Source organism: Lagopus muta, chromosome 19 (assembly GCF_023343835.1).
Source record: "Lagopus muta isolate bLagMut1 chromosome 19, bLagMut1 primary, whole genome shotgun sequence".
Taxonomy (NCBI): Eukaryota; Metazoa; Chordata; class Aves; order Galliformes; family Phasianidae; genus Lagopus; species Lagopus muta.
In genome coordinates this window covers 6,616,559-6,633,100 of record NC_064451.1, presented here as the reverse complement: position 1 = coordinate 6,633,100, position 16,542 = coordinate 6,616,559, and the positions used below count along the sequence as shown (strand labels likewise).

At 42.5% G+C, this 16,542-nt stretch overlaps 1 protein-coding gene across 1 annotated transcript in view; it reads left to right on the top strand.

Moving 5' to 3' along the window:
* DDX31 (DEAD-box helicase 31) overlaps window positions 1–16,542 on the top strand; it is a 42,556-nt gene that overhangs the window by 1,074 nt on the left and 24,940 nt on the right. Inside the window, exons 2-14 of the mRNA XM_048965647.1 lie at window positions 95–348; window positions 503–578; window positions 1,041–1,084; window positions 1,536–1,606; window positions 2,194–2,258; window positions 3,173–3,217; window positions 4,761–4,802; window positions 6,292–6,356; window positions 7,099–7,218; window positions 7,588–7,694; window positions 8,311–8,546; window positions 8,837–9,010; window positions 11,107–11,166. Coding sequence (XP_048821604.1) covers window positions 95–348; window positions 503–578; window positions 1,041–1,084; window positions 1,536–1,606; window positions 2,194–2,258; window positions 3,173–3,217; window positions 4,761–4,802; window positions 6,292–6,356; window positions 7,099–7,218; window positions 7,588–7,694; window positions 8,311–8,546; window positions 8,837–9,010; window positions 11,107–11,166 — 1,359 coding nt within the window. The remainder of the gene's footprint in view (window positions 1–94; window positions 349–502; window positions 579–1,040; window positions 1,085–1,535; window positions 1,607–2,193; window positions 2,259–3,172; window positions 3,218–4,760; window positions 4,803–6,291; window positions 6,357–7,098; window positions 7,219–7,587; window positions 7,695–8,310; window positions 8,547–8,836; window positions 9,011–11,106; window positions 11,167–16,542) is intronic.

Sequence of the window (16,542 nt, the reverse complement as noted above, 5' to 3'; positions counted from 1 at the left end):
TTCTGTTGTTCACTGTGAGATATGGTACCATTTACTCAGTCCTCATTCATTAATGCATTCTTGCTGTCTGGTTTGTTTGCTAACATCAAAGCAGCGTAATGCTCTGAAAAGAAAGCTCCAGTCGTCACCACATGGAAACCCACCTCTGAAACGTAAATCTAAGCCATCAGTAAACAACTTCAAGAAACGTGCTGCAGAGACTGGCACCAGGGAAAAGGGAAGCTCATCACAAAGATCTCTTCCTAAGAAGCAACTGACTGCCAACCAAAACGAAAGCCAGAAAAGCAAACTGTTCATTAAGACATCCAGCCTGTTTAAAAACAACCCTGATATCCCAGAAATTCACAGGTATCTTACAAATTTCAGTGCTTAACATTCAGTCTGCAATTCTAGCCCTTGCTTTGGCAAAGCAATTGCTTGGCGTTTGGTGTCTTTGCTTTCTACATGAAATGCTCATGTGTAATTGTTTACTGTATGCTTTGCTTTGTTTTCCCTAACTTAGAAAAGCAGTGCAGCAGGTGCAAGAAAATGTTTTCACTACAGACTCTTTCAGCCAGTTGGACCTCCATCCACACCTGGTGAGTGTTGTGGGGGCTTTGTGCCTTAGAACATGCTATTTAAGGGAGGGTGACTTTTGAAAGATGAGAGATGTGCTTATATTCACAGTGACTTAGACAGACTCAACAGTGCTTTGATTGTATTGCAGTCTCTTAGCTCAGTGTGCTGACCAGTATCCTGACATATCCCTGCACACAGTGACTCAGCACCCTTTGCTGTTTCTATCTGTAATGTGGAAACCACTGAAAACTGTTCGAGAATTTCAGTATTTTGACAAATCTGGTATTTCATGTTGTACCAGCAGTGGTGTAATTCTGATGAACTAGTAGAAGTATTTTGAGGATGTTGAAACTTTTCCATTTGGTTGTCCTGGGCTAGCAGAGAAGGTGTTTTCTGGTTTTTGCTTTGTCTTGTGCTACAGAAGTAACAAAAAAGACAGTTTGACAACAAAACCTGTTTACTCCTGTTCATTCTCTCTCTAGATAGCCACAATAACTACAGTTCTGAAGATACATAGTATGACCAGGTAAGCAAATACCATGTCAAAACTTCACGTTTCACTGACTCTTAAAGCCAATCGTGTGTGATTGTTTCATTACATATAATTGGTTTGCGAAGGCAGCAGCAACTGTTAAGCTGACCCACTCCATGGGGTTTGTTTCTTTCACATTTTGGGACAGTAAATGACTTCTAAGTTACGTAGCAATTCGTTGTCATGGGTAGAGGTGAAACCTTGGAATCCTAGCTCCTAATTTGGTACTCAAATCATAAAATCATCTTTTTTTGTGATTTATCATACCTAACTTGTATCTGTAGACTTTCCTCAAAAGCCACCTTTACTGGTGTAGCTGTACAGCAGAGATGAACATGCAAAATTAAGAGTAAACAGTTTTGAAACAGCTATTGTATGTTATAACCTTAGGTTTCTATGCTCTCTTGCATTCTGTATTTCCTGACCTGCTTTGTTTGTTACGCAGTGTTCAGAAGCAAACAATTCCTGTGCTCCTGCAAGGCAAAGATGCTCTGGTGAGATCTCAGACTGGTTCAGGTCAGTGCTTAATTGCCAGTTTCCATTCCTAGGGCATTTTAAGTTAGATCTGAAAAAAAGAACCAAAACATCATGTTTCTGGTACAGCTTATGAGAGTGACAGGCTCAGAACCCTGGGGTGGGAATGCTGTGGCACAGACAGATGCTGTGCAAACTTCTGTAATGACACAGTGCCCAGTGGTGGGACTGAATGGTGCTGTGCAGCTGCCAGCTATTGCACATGGGCCAGTTCCAAGGCTTGTGCTGGGGATGCCAGTCCAGGATGCCAGTGGAGCTAAGCAGCACACTCATCAAATAAACTTATGTGCTTACTCTACAGTTAACTGTCTTGATGTCACATTTTCTTGAGTGGAAGTATTTATTTAGATGGATTTATTCTGCTTTCTCTCCTTTTTAATTTAACCCGAGTGTATGATCTACCAGTCTTTCTTCCTGGAAACATTCTACCTAATTAAGACTTTTCCAAGTTCTGACCTCAGTTTAAGAATAGTGGGGTGAATTATTTTATTTTATTTTCTGGAGTACCACAATTTCCTTTTTTAATTTTATTTCTTGAATACTCTTCCAATTTTCTTCCTTTTATGAAGGTAAAACTCTCGCCTATGGAATTCCACTTGTACAGTCTTTGCAAGGAATGAAATCCAAAATACAGGTAGGTGCAACAGAGTATGTTTAGTTTTGATACTAAGATTAATAAAAAATAAATTCTGTCATCTTGAAGTCATCAGTGCCTATTCTTGTTACAAAGATTAAGCAGTCTCACTTTTTTCATTCGTGGTTGTGGCTTATGTGATTGTCCTGTACTGCTGAGGTACAGATGATGTAAGAAAAATGTGGATGTTCTCATATATAAAATGTTGCACATTTGCTTTCACATCCTGCAACAGCTAAATGGGCTATATTGTAAAGCTGGAAGCAGGTGGATTGCAGGAGAGACAACAACATTCAAGGGAAGGCTGGATGTTGTGTTGAGGGACATGGTTTAGTGGGAGCTATTGGGAATAGGTGAACAGTTGGACTGGATGATCTTTTAGGTTTTTTCCAACCTTGGTGATTCTATGATTCTATGAACTGTTTGGAATCTTGGAAAACTGAAAACAAAGGTTACTGCCATGTCCATTGAAATAATAGGCTTCTAATTTTCAACATTAAGTGAGATTTGTTATTTGCTTTGGATCATCTGGTTGGCCAGAGAATGCTGCTGCCTTCATTTGTGCATTGTGTTTTGTGGAAAGCCTTCAACCCATAACAAAGTTGGGGTGATGCTTTTCCAGCCCTTGGAATAAATGGGTACAGTGGAATAGATTCCAGTATGTGGAATAAAATGTGGGGTCTGACTGTAGGTGGGTGTCAGAGCAGAGAAGAGGTGGCAGTGAGGTACTGATATTTGAAAAAGTGGTGGTTTTTTTAGAACTTCTTTAAAAGGGGAGGGGAATACCTCAAAGCATGGTGTGCAGGTTTGTACTAAAACCCATGAGAATTTGCTTTGTCAGCTATTAGTGCTAATAGTGGAAATGTCACATGTATGAGCACGGCATTCTTCTTAGCAGTCTTCTCTGTTTGCAGCGAAGTGATGGGCCTTATGCACTGGTGTTAGTCCCAACAAGAGAGGTGGGTGACCCTTTTCCTTTCAGTCTTGCTGAGTGTTTGAACGTAGGGCAGATGTGGATCCACAGGAGCCTAAAAAACCTTAAGAAACATTTGTCCTTTTGCCCTCCTAGAAAGAAACACTGGATGTGTGTTGGCATTTTGCTTGCTGCCATACTGAAATAAGTCATAAGAAATGTCTAAGTTTTTCCATGCATTGAGATATCAGTTAGCAAGACTGGAGGAACACTCTAATTCAGTGCATGGGAGGGAAAAGCTTGCTTAACTCATGCAGGGGTTATAAGTAAAGCTATTGAAATTAGCTTTGCAAGTGCATAGGTTTATACAAACACATCATTTTTAAAGCCTCTCTTTCAAATGTGTGAATGCTGAAGATGATGCTATCAACAGTTGGTTTCTCCACTGAACTGTTTGATGTATGTGATTTGCAAGTGCCAAGGCAATTCCAGAGTAAGGTATCAACCTTTTTTTGTGTGTGTGTGTGCGTGAAATAATAATAACTTCAGTGTGGAGAAATGATTACAGGCATCCAGTTTGGGTCACAATATTTCATACAACCTGCAGTGCAATATTTCATCTCAGTTCCATGAGAAGATAAGGATCTGAAGCTATTTTGTTTTTAAATTTTTACTGCAGTAAGCTCTCTGCCTTGCTAGGATGCTCCACGAATACTAAGCATGTAGGAAGCTGCTCGTGAGTTTGTTTAAAGAGCTTCCATTAAATGCACTGACGCAGATAACTTGTAATTGCAGTTGTGTCATTTTTACTTGCTATTGAAGGCAATGGCCTTTCTGGAGAGCTCGACAAAGAGTGTGTAATGTGTGTAGTCAGAGCATTTAAAAAAACTCTCTCACAACTAAGCCCTTTTCACTTGTGTTCCATGAGTGAGTCAGAGTGGCACCACTGCCATTCTCAGTCTTCCTCATTGCTGTGGCACAGATGTCTGTTGGGCAGTACATGAAACCCAACAGTGAATTGTTTCTTAAACCAAATTTTTGGTGACTTGCAAGCTTTGTGTGTACCATCTGTGTTGTGCTTACTGGGATATGAAGAGGTACTGAGATCCAGTGGTGTGATCAGTGTGTGGTCAGGGGAGGAAATAATGTGGCCCTTCCTGACTGCTGGAAGACAACTTGTTTTAACCTCTGGGCGCTGCATTTCCTTTTTGTAGTGATTTTCTTCCAGAAGTTGCAGAGCTTTCCTTTCTGCTCCTCCAGTGGAGCAAAATCTTGTGTGCCTCCAACTTATTTTCTCCCTGGGGCGTTCACAGAGGCCAGCAGAAGTCTGTATAGTCCTCAGAGCTGCCTTCTGGACCTGAACAAATAGGGGGGTTTTTGAACAGTTGCAAATACAATAGGAGAATTATTCAAGGTAATAAAATAATAGACAACTTCTTTAAAAAAAATAAAATAAATCAAGGATGTTGTTAGGATTCTGAAAATCTATGAAAATGAATTATTTTACAGATTTTTCTTGAGCCTAAAAGGGGCTTAACGTCCACAAGCAGGCTTTCTCAGAACTCACTTTCTCATGTTGATTTCCTTAGCTTGCACTCCAGACTTTTGATACAATACAGAAGCTACTCAAGGTAAGAATGCAACTCCCCGTTGTTTTCTCGTTTGGTTGTGTTGTGTGGTTTTCTTTATCCTTTGATCATCTTGGTGATGCTTACAATGCCATGTACCATTTTACTGAAACTTATAGACTGATGTGTTTCGGAAGGGGAGCAGAAGTTGTTTTGCCAGTTGAAAAGCTGGAGGAGTCAGAAGGCTTTTCGAAGTTGTTTAATGGTGATGTGCTCTTTTTACTGAGGCAGAGGTCTTATAGTGGGGTTAGAAGGTACCTAGATGGTTTATCTGATCCATATTCTCACTCCATCTTTTGGTTTTCCTTGAAATAATTATGGACTTTCCACATCTTTTTTTAATGCTGGAATTAGTATTTGTTTGAATCATGGTGAGGTTTAAAGTACTTCAGTCTTTCACAGTAGTTACAAATTATGATGAGCAGTCTCTTGGTGTGGAATTTGCACCTTTTAATACTGGCCAGTAGCATTCTTTCATGATCTCAAGCGATTGAAGATGATCTGCAGAGATGAAGTCTGATTGCTGCCCTTTTCCCCTCTAATTTTTTGCTTGATTACATACATGTCATCACTATCAATTGCCATTGTGACCCAAACCAAAAGATTGAGATCATGGTCTGACTGGACAACTGGAGAGTGTAATTTCTTGGGTGATCACTGAGGGAGAAAACAGACGGTTGATCTCTTTTTGGCACTCTAACTTTGCCAGCTGCAGAGATGACATTGTATGGATCTTGCTTAGACATCTTTCTTATTTTAAACCTTATAAAGAAGTGCTTTTTGTTAAAAACTATTTTGTTGGAGTATTTTTGGCAAGCAGTGACCCATGCAAACTGAAACTTACTTCCCAGTCACGCATTTGTGCAGTCCTTCCAAGCTGTGCTGTGTCTGTCCTGCATTTCTTCTCAAGCGAGGCAATGGCAGTCCTGTGCTTTGATTATCTCCCCTGTAAATATTGGGCAGTGTTGGATGTGATGAAGAGCTGGGCCTCATTGAAGTAAAAGGCAGAAACTCCTGCTAGTATCAATGAGACTGACGTTTTATGTGCAGGCATGGTGACTGTGTGCCTGTAGGGCTGTGTACATACCAATAAACTTCATAGGTCTTGTGTCTTTCTTAAGTCTTTCTTGGCCACAGGAGGATATTGCTTAAAGGCAAGATAAAGAAATAGCAGCATAGTTTGTCTTTGAACATTTAGACTTCATGGGGAGAAGGAAAAGAAATATTATTATGTGAGTGGAAGTGTTGCAGAGATGATTTCATTTCTATCTTCCTAGGCAATGTGGGGAGTAAGTTACATGCCTAGAACTAGAGGTGCCATTGATATTTAGCTGTGGGTGAGATAGAGCATGTAGATTGGGTCTGTTAGATCAAATCAGGAACTGCTGCCAGCCCTGTCTTTTCTCTTTTTGCCAAGAAGAATAATTTTTTGCTTAGGCTCTGTTTCTTAATAAAGAAGAACCTATGTTGTTCTTGGTTTTCCTTTCTGTAGCCATTTACCTGGATTGTGCCTGGAGTGCTTATGGGGGGAGAAAAGAGAAAATCAGAAAAAGCCAGGTAGGAAGCCAACTTCTTAAATTGCATTTTGGATTCTTCTGCTCTACAGCCATTTTATCTGTTACTCTTCTTCGGAGTGCTTTTCTTACTGAGCAAGGGAGTTGTGAGTTTGGATCTAGCTGTGATCCCCTTGGATCTTACGTAGGTAGGTTGGCTGGGTCAGCAGGAAGCATTCACTTTCCTCAGTTGGATCTATTTCTAAAGTGTTGATGAGCCTACTGAGAAGATGATCTCTCTTGTCAGTATTTTTTCTCTTCTGACAAACACTTATATTTGCTTACCACCAAGTGCTGCCTGTAGTATTTGTTACGGGGGAAATTGGTTTCTGGAGAAGAGATTTCCTGGTGTTAAAAAGCTTTCTTTTCCCTTTGCAAAAATTGAACTGTAAGCCAGTAATCCAGAATGGAGCTTTCATTTGTCTATGTATAAGCATACACAAAAAGAAGTTTACTCTTGACAGTAAAAAATACTCAATTTGAAAGAAAACCTGGCTTGCATGCTGTAATATTACTGATATTTCTCTCCACCTTGTCTGTATCACTGAGTGTGCTGCTATGAATATCAGTGATGATTAAAGGTGAAAGTTGGCAAGGAATTCCAGCTTTCATCAGTAAGAAAGTACTGTTCTGTTCATCTTACTGTGGCAGTGATTTTTCCTCTGTAGGTTCAGTTCCTCATTCCAGGTTCCTATTCCAGAGTTTCTGGTGATCAGTGTGTTGGGTTTTTTCTTTTTCTTAATCAGATTACGGAAGGGGATAAATATCCTTATTTCAACTCCTGGTCGCCTGGTTGATCACATCAAGTCCACAGAATGTATTCATTTCCGTCGCACTCAGTGGCTGATCGTTGATGAGGCAGACAGGTAAACTTGCAGGTGTTTGGGTACAGAAAAGAATGAAAATACCCCCTGCAACCACATGGATAATGCATTTAAAAAAGTAACGAAACCGTTCGTACTCAGGGCATCAGTCAAGCAGCAAATGCCTGAGATTAGGAAGAAATGTCCCAGTTGGACAGATTATTCTACAGTCATTCAACTACAGAGGTTCTCTCAGTGTCTTCTGACATCTTCTTCTGGCAAAACCCAAAGACAAGACATACAGCTAGATGGGCAGAAGATCTGATCAGCTCTAACACTTCTGCTATTTTTAATGGGATTGTGTAGGCTTCAGACTTTTTTTTTCTCATTCCTTCCTTACGGCGTCTTTTGTCATTTCTGTTCCTTTTGTAGGATCCTGGACCTGGGCTTTGAGAAGGATGTAACTGTGATACTTAATGCTTTAAATGCTGAGAGGGAGATGCGTCAGAATGTCCTGCTCTCAGCCACACTCACTGAAGGTAGGTTACAGACAGGTGGTCAGCGATGTTAGCTGAAAAATTCACAGGGAACTGCAAAATAAGAGACTTAAATTACATTGTTGAAGCTTACTAAATTATAGCCCAATAAGAAGCCCTTTGCTGAAGTGGAATAATGCCTATTGATGATATGGGGTTTATGACACTTTTTTGTTACTGGAGTTTCTGTCAGTGTGTTTATGTATATGTCACACACGTTCCAGAGCCATGAACCTGGGAAGTGCTGTTTTTTAATGATATTTCTTTCCTTACATGTGAGTTAAGGCAAAAAAAAGACAGGGCAGGGCTGTTGCTGTGTTGTTTGTTCTGATCTTACAGTCAGCTGGGTGGAATTGAGCCATGCCTAGTGACTCTTATGCTCTTGGTAAATGCAAAGTAACACAGTTGGCTGGAGTAGGGTCCTGTGAGACTTTTGTGGAGTCCACAGCAAGTATGCTTGGCTGAGACCTGAAAGGTCTTAAGTCTGTGCAAGCGTTCTCTCAGTGTTTGAGGCATTACACATTAATTCCTTGCCTTCACTGTTTTTCCCTGGAATTGCATTGTTGTATGATCACCTTCCAGATTGAGCCTCATGTATTTTTCATTTCCTGTGCTGTAGGAGTAACACGGTTGGCTGATATCAGTTTGAATGATCCCATCAGAATTTCCATAGCAGATGAAGTCCGAAAGAGTCTTAAACCAGCATTACAAAGAGAGAAAGAAGCCAACGGTTCCTCAGACTGTATGGAGCAGGAAAACTTTGCTGTTCCGGAGAAGCTTAAGCAGTATTTCATGATGGTCCCCAGCAAATTGAGGCTTGTCACGTTAGCAGCTTTTATCCTGGAGAAATGCATGGTGAGACTCTTGTTTGCATTTATGTTAAGTAGCCTTTTGCTCATTTCAACTCTCACATCTCTTAGTCTGTCAAGGTTAGAGTGGGTTACATATAAAGCTTTGAACTTAAGGCTTTCATGCTGACTGAGGTAATTTCTTCAGTGGCTTAGCCTTTGGCTTCAGACTCCTCAATGTATCCATTCCTGGGTAATTGTATCTACAGAAGTGGAAGTCAGGTAGGTAAATGAGCTCTTGGAGTTGGGAGAGGCCTGCAGGAAATGGTTAAATGCAATTTTCTTATTTTCTTACAGTATGCAAAGCAACAGAAGATGATCATCTTTTTCTCCAGTTGTGAACAAGTGGAATTCCACTATGAGCTCCTTGTTAATGTCCTTTCAGGAGAGCTAGAGTCTGAACAGCCTAAACGTTCACCTGTCTCTGTGCAATTACAGTTTCTACGACTGCATGGCAACATGGAACAGGAAGTAAGTGTTATCAGAATGGCTGGATACACAGTTTTGTTCCTTATTCACTGTGATTTATTTTGTGGTTATTTTTGGGAGGAGGGCAGAAGAGAGGATAGAGAATCATTTCACCTCTAGGGGCCTCACTCTTCCATCTGCTAATGAGAATAAGGATATTGTCCTACTTCTAAAAAGTACTTTGGTAGCTATATCCAAAAAGCACAGCTGAAGAGGAAGGAGGTACTATTTCAGCAGGCTGAGGCAGCCGTTCAGTATTCCCAGTGGGCATGCTTAAAGCATTTATGTATCCATGCTGCTTTTTCATGCAGTCAAAAAAGACTTTTGATGCCAGAGGCAAACTTCATCCAAGCCCCAAAATGTTACTACATGATAAGTTGACCCCCATTAGATGTGGATGGAGCAGTTTGGCACTGATTTTAAAGAACAGTGTCTTGACAGGCTGCTCTTTTCACTGGGCTGGAATAATAGCAAGATAATGATGATTACCCCAAAATAAATGGGTTTTAGCAGGGTGTGCCTGGATGATGAATTTGGAGTTTGCTGCAGGGAGCTGAGAGGCCAGGAGAAGAGCACCAAATAAGCTGTCACTGCAGTGTTTTTCTCAATAACTAAGAGAGCTCCCTTGAAACTTCAGCCCCTGATCTTGCCCTTAGCCTGTGATAGAGAGAGCTGCTGCTCCGCTCTGAGCTGCACAGCAGAGATGGTAAATGAATAGAGCTTTTCTGATGAAGCAAGAGGTGAAGAGCCATTGTTTTTCTCACTCATTCCCATCCTGTGGAGACCAGAAACATGTGCTTTGCTGTCCCTGCATTCTGGCCTTTCCTCAACCTGCCTGTCTGAGCGAGTAAGCAGGCCTGGTCTGGCCCAACTCTACCCTGACCAGCTGTTAAGGCAACAGAACACCACTAAGTAGCTGGCACCAGGGGAAGGGTTTTGCCTTTTTAGTACCCAGTGTGTAATTAGTGCTTGATGTCTTCAAATTAAGAGCATTAATGGAGCTAAATTGTGGATCCCATATGGTACTGCTGAGCACGGCTGCTGTCATTGTCAACAAGATACAGCGTGCTCTCTTCTTTAATTTTTGTCAGCAGAGGGTTCAGCGTGTCAGCAAGGCCCAAGTTTCCCTTCTTTCCTAGAGCAATGAGTCTAGCTGGGAGTCAAGTGTGTAAAGCTGTTTCTATAGCATCAATGTATCAGGTTGTTCACTTAGCCTCTAACTCAGGGGGGAAAGGTTGGAACATGGAGGGTGAGGATATTTTGGAAGAAAGAGGAAAGTGGCTCAGGAAGGAGGTGGGAATGGTATATTGGAAGCCAGGGACAGGACAAGAGTAAATGGAGTAAGATGAAAGAAGTGTGAGTGTAATGCTGTTTCTTACAGCTGGGGTGGGCAGGAGCAGCTGAATGGGTGTTATTCACAAATGTGAAGACCAAATGCTGTTGAGGCCTTCAGTTACTGGTCGTCAGAGGTTGACTGATGTGACAGCAAATACATCTGTGATGTCATGTGGGACTGCTGGCAGGGCAGTGTGGTGTCTGGGGCTGTGGGCAGCCTTACTTTGGAGGCTGACCTCAGTTTAGAAGTGGAGTAGCAGGAATCATGTTGGTACAGACTAGAGGTGGGGACACAGCTGTGGAGCTGAGGCTGGGGTCCCATCCCAGTGTCATCAGTCCTGGTTTTCAGGAGCCTGTGGAGTGGCCCTTAGAAGTGCAAGGGCCCTCCTCATTGCTGGGGCCACGGGAGGGCGCCCAGGGAGCTCTACGGATGCTGCCTCAAAGCCTGGGAGCCCACTTCCTCCTTTCTCCTGCACAGGAGATTCTGACCAAGGTCTCCTTTCCCTCGTCCTGTTGCTTTGGAAACTTATCCTATGGTTCTCGTGTGCAGCTGAGCATCTTTGGGACTTAATAATCTGATTTGCTCCATTGTGCCTTCCGGGCCACGCATCTGTACCATTACTTTGTCATTTGAGCCCGACTGCTCTTGAAGCTGTACATGATAGAGTTGCAGGAGGTGTAGTTGTTGTTACTCTAGCTAACTTGCTTTGAAGTTGATTGTAATGTGCATCTGTGTTCTTCATTTTTCTGTTCTAATCCTCTAGGAAAGAACAGAGGTCTTCCAGGAGTTCCTAAAATCCAATACCGGCATCTTACTTTGCACTGTAAGTATCTTAGTCTCTTTGCAGCACCATGCTAATGGGACTGCCTGGTAATCTAATGGTAGGACAGAGGACTTGGCACTGAACTGTAATTCCAGCTCGCTGTCTGACCTTGAGGAAGGTCATCTCCTTTCTCTGCATCTCACATGTTAAATAAGGGCTGGTGCCCTCTTTGCAAACTACTGTGTGATCTTTTGCAGTAAGGCACCATATGCAGAAAAAAGCTTGTATCTTATACAAGAGCCTTTAAGTATGTTGCATGGCCGTATGTCCACAAAAATCTGTTCAATTGAAGCTGGAACCTTGCCCTCTGTGTGCAGTCAATAGAGAGCAATCCTAATTTGTAGCATGCCCCGTAACTGCCAGGTAAATTGGATGTGGTGTGATATTTTCCATCTTAATGACTATCCCAAGGTTAAAAACAAAAACCTGTGGGGATGGAAGGGAAGCCCTACCAGAGAACGGTGTCATTAGAAATGCACATGCTCTGCTGCTCTCCATAGTTTGCCCTTCAAGCTTCCTTCACGGGTGCTGAGGGAGAAATTCTTGTCCTCTACTGAAGTTTGCTGGCACCCTTGTGTTATGGTGGCACCTTCTACTTCTCGTTTCTGACCTGTCGGTGCCACAGCTAGCCTGCTGCAGTGGTGCAGAAGGCTGCACGATTTGCTCTCTAATAGTGGCAGCTGTTGACCTGAAAATGTGTGAATCTTGGCGATTTCTACCCACTGCAAACTTGTAAATTACAGCGATCGGGAGTAATTAGAGCTGAGAAACCCTCTCTAGCTCTGAAGTGACTCCTGTTCTTGCAGCACATTGTTCTTAAAGGAAACTAGTTACGATTTATTTTTTGCAGAGAATGGGGGCTGATTTTTGTCTTATTTTTAAGTGCACAGTTATGAAGTGGGACTGCCACGTATATAGGAGCATTTGACTTAGCACTGCCAAATTATGTTCTCTATCCCTTGTGAAGATGCATATATGACCTGCTCCTTGTCTGTGTGAAGTCTTTACAACAAATTGATCAAGGTCAAAATGCATCTTTGCAATTCATAAGTGTAACTATTACTTGATTTTCCTGTATCTGGAGATAATACTTAAGTGTCTCAGGTGAGGAACGTACCAAGCTTAATCATTCACTGGTGCAGATAAAGTATTTTGAAGATAAGTAGCATATGGTAAATGCTGTATACTAAATAGGTAAACTGTGCTATCCTTCATGCACACTTTAGCTGTAACTGAGAAATTTCAAGGACTTTGTTGCTGAAATTTCTGTTTAAGGAGTTCACAAAGATGCTGAATGTTTGGTTTTAGACAAAGATAAAATAGAACCATTGCAAACACTCTTCTGTCTTTCATTGGGATAACAGTTCCTGGGTAAGACAATCTGGAGGGGAAGTGCAGCCTGTGTCAGGAAAAATATGGCAGGAAACATACAGCTGGTGGCAGGGTAGGAGGAAAAAAAAAGTTAAGTAAAGAAATCCCAGTGGATGGGATTCCCTTCTTGAGACACTGGAGATGTGGCTTGATTTCTTGCTATGCCACAGGCTCCATACAAGTGGACGAGGAATTGTGATGACAGGGCAGGTAGCCACATGTCAACTGAGTGATGATAGTTGTGCGTTTGCTCCTGACCTGTCATAAATGGGAGTTAATGTGTATTAGCTTTGGTTGCAGTGAAGAGAGTAGTGTAAGGTGATGCATTTATCATAACCCTTTTTCATTTTTGGTCTAAGCTACTTTGCATTTACTGCAAGGTAGGGATGCAAATCCTGACAGCTACAGTTACTATGGCTCAGCTGGCACATGGTTACCATGTTAAGTACAGTAAGTTGTATGTCTAGGCCAAAATAATCTCTGCGCTTCAGTTCCCCATCTGTAAAATGGGGATAGTAGCACTCTTCTGTCTTACAGAGATGTTGGGAGGACAAATGCATTGAAACCAGGAGGTGGCCTGTTACCACAGTAATGGGGACCATATGGACGCCTTAATATAGAGATAGGCTTTGCACTAGTCCCACATTACAGGTGCCTCCCCAACGCAGATGTCCAAAGGGCAGCCAGGCACTATGATCACCTCCTGCCTCCGAGGGCATTGCTTTTTTTGTTTGTTTTTTTTAAATGCTTTTATTCATATCAGCAAAAATCTGCAGTGAGGTGGATCTGCTCTCTTCACTGCAAAACCACGTTTGGTGCCTGCGAAATTTTGAAACTTGGCTCACAAAAGAGCTGCACAAATAATGTTACTGTCCTTCCCTTGTCCCTTATGCCATGTTCTCCACCCATCTTTCCGCTCCAGTAAGCAACGGGACCTGCTGTTCCTTTTATTAATTTGCTCTATGTCATATGTATATTAGTACAGACCATGAAATATTTTGTGCAGACAGGAAAATAAAGAAGGGCTGTGCATCTCAGAGGGTCTCATCCAGATTTATTTCTCTCTCCTTCACTGAAGTTCTTTGCGGCTTCCTTTGGGATGTGCCTTTTAAACAAGTTCATCTCTTCCAGGGAGAGAGGAAAGATCATTTGGAGATTGTTTGCTGTTTACTCAGTCACGCTAACTCATCTTGCCAGTTTTCTGGCGGCCCCAGCCAAGAGCTTTCGCCTCTGACAGCTTCTGTGCTCTCTCCTTCCTCCTCTGATTACGCAGCCCAATCTGTCACCCTGCCGACGGGGGTCTCTACCCTGCTGATGGCTTTCCACACTCGGCAGTAATGACTTTTGGCAGGCCGGGAAGGCGCGAGAGCTTCTTCCCCAGCTTGGAGAGCCGTTAGGCCCTCTCTGCCTGTTAGCTAAAGCACTTTGTGAGGTTCTTTGGTAAATAAATGAGTCATTTTAATCCAACTGACAGCCTGGCACCTGAGAAAGCTGCCTTCCATCTGTACTTCTAGGCCTCATGTAGGCAGCCAATTGTCAAGCTCAGGGCCTTCAAGACCTCACCATTGAGTGTCTTTCAAAAGCAACTTTAGCAATTTCCTTTGCCCTAATTAGATTGTGAGCAGCGAAGGCCACTGCAAAAGTTTTGTGGCTGCGCTGTTTCTGATATTCTGCAGCAATACCCTTTGCTCTCTGTATGGGGTTTCTGCCCTTTGTTCCCTTGCATCCAACCCCTTTCTCTCTCCCTCACACCTCTGTCGTGCCATGAGGATGGGCTGCTGATGTGCATTGTTAGTAGCAGGAATTTCAGCATTTCTGCAAGTCTTCAGGTAGGCTGGATTTTTAAATTGTGCCATTCTTTGACTTGCAGTTGGGATCGGGGCAGGAATGTGGTGAAGGCTTCAGGTTATGATTTGGTTGGCATCAGGGTTTTCTTTAAAATTATGCTGGAGTGGTTTCTTTCTCCTTGCTCCTGTGAGATGGGCATTCAGTTCTCCCTCTCACTGCTCATTGAGAGGAAACAGCGGCGATGTCATCAATCAGGTGTCATATTCTTCATTTCCCTGTTATTAAGGAATGGTGGTGTGAGAAATATATGGGAGGGATAATGCTGTCTGGGACAATGGGGAAGAAGTGAAAGTAGCGAATTGGAAATCTGTCAGGTTTCTTGAAAGAGCATTGGCAGCAGGTTAGTGCTTCTGTGTAGGAAATAAATGTAGTGCTAGTAGAACAGGATAATTGTTGTTTGAGCTGTATTCTCTTTCCTGATACAACGACCCAAAAGTGTTTTTTCTAAAGATGTGAGAAGCGAGAAGCTCATGCCTTCCTCAGCAGAAGGCAAATCATCTCAAACTTTTAATCCTAATTCTACCCTGCTGCTGCCTACCAGGGTCTTTGTGAAAAAGGAGCTACAGGAGACGCAGGTGGACTGATACTGAGAAATCTTTGAGAGTTTGCAAAACACTCCAATTACCAGTGAATCCCAAGACACTTCTGAAAGAAAGCCAAGTTAAACCCCAAGAGAATAGCTGCTGATACATGTCAGTAACAGCTGAATGGAGTTGGTGGCATTGTGAAAGCAATAGCGAATGCGGGGCTGATGATGGCAGAGAGCCTCCTCCTGAAACGTCCCTGGCTCTTCATCATGATTTTGGTTAACCTTTCAACTGTTCTTCTTCCTTTGGCAAAATGTACTTGGAAACAATGGTGTCTGCAGTAGTGGTTTCCCAGCCAGATGTGTTGAGAAAAGGTATCGTAGAAGAGGAAGGAAATGGTCCTGATGGTTGAGAGGGCAGGTCCCTTTCTCTGCTGTTGTCCCTGTGTAGGAGCTGTGTGCTTGTGACCACAAGGATAGCTTGGTTATCTGCATGTTTCAGGTAAGCTGCCCTTGTCCCAAGGTCAGAGCCCTCTGCTCAGCTACAGCCTTCCCTATACTGCTAGGTGTGAGAAAGAGCACAGAACAGGAGAAGACCAAAGACTTGTCAGCGTGGAAGTGCATAGCAGAACCAGCAAAATCAGACATCAGCACTCCTATCTGATTGTGCTGTAGAGTTCATAATCTTGTTATCCCAGTAACTGCTGTTCTCTGACTTCTCTTGATTTATTTTCTCCAGCCTCCTTTAAATGGCTTTTTGTACATCTGTTCATCTGACTCTGGGAACAAGTCATTTCTTAATGAGCGTGTTGGAGTGGAAGTACATATTATTTCAGAGTGGGAGCTGTGGAAACTGTCTCCTCCTTTACTGCACTTGGAGCCACAAAGCAGCCTGGCTAGAGCTCATGGAAAGGTCTTCGCTGCCAAAACATCAGCTTCCTCGTCTTTTAACGTGTGTGGGAGTCACATGAAAACACTTCAGTGGGTGGCTGACACATTTTTAGTACATTAAGCTCCTGCTTACATTCTTAATATATTCTATTTTGCGACTAGCTAAAAGATACACATGTTCCGAAACATTACCTAACAGAGTTAAATCTGCACACCTGCTCTGTTACTGTGCGTGGTGAATGTAAAATCCAAGGAGTATGTGAGGACGTTGCTAATGAACAGAGCATCAAGAAGGGACACTGAAGCACGCTTCTGCTATCTCTCCATTTTGAACAGTATTTAAACTGTTTCTTCTCCGACAGGATATATTTTTGAGCTGCACTTGTCTGTAGATAACTAAAGGGTCTCACTCAAGCCCTTCTCCAAGTTGATGGGTTTTCTCACCAGCTGGCACATCAAACCATGTGAATGTCAGTCACTTCAGACTGTTTTCTTCAGGACTGAGTTTTGTTTCTCCAAATTAAAACCAGACTGGTGAAAATCTAAAGCATGGCTGGAGTCTCCTCCCCTTGGGCTGTCCTTCAGCTTCCTGCAGCTTCTACCAAATTCTTTGCTGCCCCTTTTTTTTTCTTTTTTTTTCTTTTCTAATCACAGCACCAGGTGACCTGCAAGTCTCCTGCTCCTCAGCTTCATATCATCACTTAGGACACTCTTAGTTCTTGGTGGAGATCCGTGCACTT